This window comes from Etheostoma spectabile, chromosome 7 (assembly GCF_008692095.1).
Source record: "Etheostoma spectabile isolate EspeVRDwgs_2016 chromosome 7, UIUC_Espe_1.0, whole genome shotgun sequence".
Taxonomy (NCBI): domain Eukaryota; kingdom Metazoa; phylum Chordata; class Actinopteri; order Perciformes; family Percidae; genus Etheostoma; species Etheostoma spectabile.
Window position 1 is genome coordinate 26,395,404 of NC_045739.1, and position 2,397 is coordinate 26,397,800.

At 43.1% G+C, this 2,397-nt stretch overlaps 1 protein-coding gene and 1 long non-coding RNA gene across 2 annotated transcripts in view; one reads left to right on the plus strand and one right to left on the minus strand.

The window, feature by feature from the left end:
• Window positions 1–2,397, minus strand: part of LOC116693090 (uncharacterized) — a 124,584-nt gene that overhangs the window by 50,748 nt on the left and 71,439 nt on the right. The window lies entirely within an intron of this gene.
• Window positions 1–2,397, plus strand: part of LOC116693086 (protein-serine O-palmitoleoyltransferase porcupine) — a 15,846-nt gene that overhangs the window by 4,127 nt on the left and 9,322 nt on the right. Inside the window, exons 3-6 of the mRNA XM_032521787.1 lie at window positions 196–388; window positions 671–714; window positions 1,203–1,384; window positions 1,471–1,601. Coding sequence (XP_032377678.1) covers window positions 196–388; window positions 671–714; window positions 1,203–1,384; window positions 1,471–1,601 — 550 coding nt within the window. The remainder of the gene's footprint in view (window positions 1–195; window positions 389–670; window positions 715–1,202; window positions 1,385–1,470; window positions 1,602–2,397) is intronic.

The following is a 2,397-nucleotide window of genomic DNA, read 5'->3' on the forward strand; positions in this document are numbered from 1 at the left end:
TTGTTGTTTTTAAATGTGCAATAGAAATAAAATTGACATTGACAGTGTACTGAGATTGTTTTCCTTGATTTCAGCTCCACTGCTATCCAAAATTGCATTCTGATATTTTGCTACTTTGTCAATTAAATAGACAAAGAAATATAATAATAAACTATTTGGTAGTTTTTCCATGTGTGTTGTGCTTGCGTTCCTTAGGAGGAGTGTCCACTGTGAAGCATGTGGTGTCCATGCTGGCGGGGATGTGCGGCCTCTTCCTGTTCTTTGAGCAGCACATGCTGTGGGTGCTGCTGCTCAGCGCGCTGTGTTACCTGGCTCTGGTCCTCAGCCCCCACTCCGGCAGCAGGGGCCTCTTCCTCTCAGCTCTCATCCTCATCTACCTGCTCGTTGGGTGAGAAAACGCTGCAAGGAACACGGAAACTGAAATTAATCATTGAAGCGTTCAAATAAAAAGGGACAAAGTCAATTGTCAGCGTTCATACAGTGGCATTGCTTGTTGAAATATCGCACAGTCTACAGACTTCTACACTTCCTTTTGCAGTTTCACAATTTCCCCAGTAATTTTCTGCAGATACTGCATTGTTTAATTTCATAAGTAGTTCTGCAAACCTCATTTCTGGTGTAGAATTCAAGTGTTCAATTGTAAAATTAGTTTTGTTCCTCTTCCTTTCAGAGAGTTGCATTTAATTGACATGGTGACCTGGCATAAAATAAGAGGTAAATATATTATATCTTTTGGTCTAAAAATACTGTCACTGAAGTTTTGTTTAGTTATTTTAATCTTGTTTTCTACAACACTAAGTGTTCCCATAGCTACGTCTGTGTGTCTAGCATACCAGCAGGTTGCGTTTTAAGTTTAGAGTTTCTGCAAAATTGGTGGCTGTCCGCTGGACGGCGCTTCTGCAGAGCGCTATGCTATACACATACACACCAACAGTACTAAATAATATCTGCTCTGGCCCTCTGGTTGGCCTGTGTCAGTCAGCGCCTCCACACAGAAATCACACCACAAACTTGTATATTTCATAGATGAAATGGCGGTCAACTTAAACAACATAAGAGTTGAAATGAAAATGTATTCTCAGGCAAAGTGTAAGACTAGGTTGAGAATGATGACTGGTGGTTATAAGACTAGGCCAGCGCTTTTTAGCCTGGTTGTTTTAGTAACCAATAAGCAGAAGTTTCTGTGTGTGTCTGTGTCATAGGCTCTCAGATGGTGGTGGCCATGAAGGCCATCTCTCTAGCCTTTGACCTGGACAGAGGCGCAGTGGGCAGCCTGCCCTCCCCAGCTGAGTTCCTGGGCTACGTTCTCTTTGTGGGTACAGTTGTCTTCGGCCCTTGGATCAGCTTCTCGAGTTATAAGGCCGCCGTTGAGGGCAAGAAACTGGTGAGTTAGTTGATGTTTTTGCTTCCTCTGTGTGCATGCTGCCGTTGCCGTTGCACGCTGTGGTAATGAGGTGGTATGTTTGTCAGAGCTGGTTGTGGCTGCGTGGTTCCTCCCTCAGTCTCCTGAAGAGTCAGATCTGTCTGCTGGTATCCACCTGCGTGGCCCCGTACCTCTTCCCTTTGGTAATCCCCATCCACGGAAACGCAGTCACACAGAAGTAAGACAAACTTTCATTTAAATCTTATGAAACTAATGTACTTTTGCCAATACAACAGCTGCTACAATACACTGGTTTGTGAACATACTGTCTGTCTTTCCTTCCCTGCTTCCAAGATACATTTGAGAAAGGTAAGGGTTGTTTTCAGGGTTAGAATTAGAATCCTAGACAGCACATGGTAAACTTTCTAAAGGTCAGTTTAAAGGTTCCCTGACACACGTATTTCATGACTTTGTGATAATGTCTGAAGTTCTACCATGGACTCTGTGACTTGGTTACCTGGGTTTTCTTGTTTACAGCCATTTCTAGTGTGGTATAGAAAGCCTGCAGGAAGACTCAGCTCCAGTTGTGCCAGTTTTTATTAATATTCAACCAGCTAAGCTGCTTGACTCTGATGGGCTAACAGCTAACCAATGAGAGCCTGGCTATCAGCAGTAGTAATGAGCTCAGGCAACATGACGTCAGACTGACCAGCTTTTGTGATTGGTTTGATTTTTTTCCTCTTATTACTTTTCAGTGGCTAGAGCTGACAGAGGAGGTAGAAGTTCACATTCACCACATAACACTAACACATACACTCACCTAAAGGATTATTAGGAACACCTGTTCAATTTCTCATTAATGCAATCATCTTATCAACCAATCACATGGCAGTTGCTTCAATGTGGTCCTGGTCAAGACAATCTCCTGAACTCCAAACTGAATATCAGAATGGGAAAGAAAGGTGATTTAAGCAATTTTGGCCGTGGCATGGTTGTTGTTGCCAGACGGGCCAGTCTGAGTATTTCACAATCTG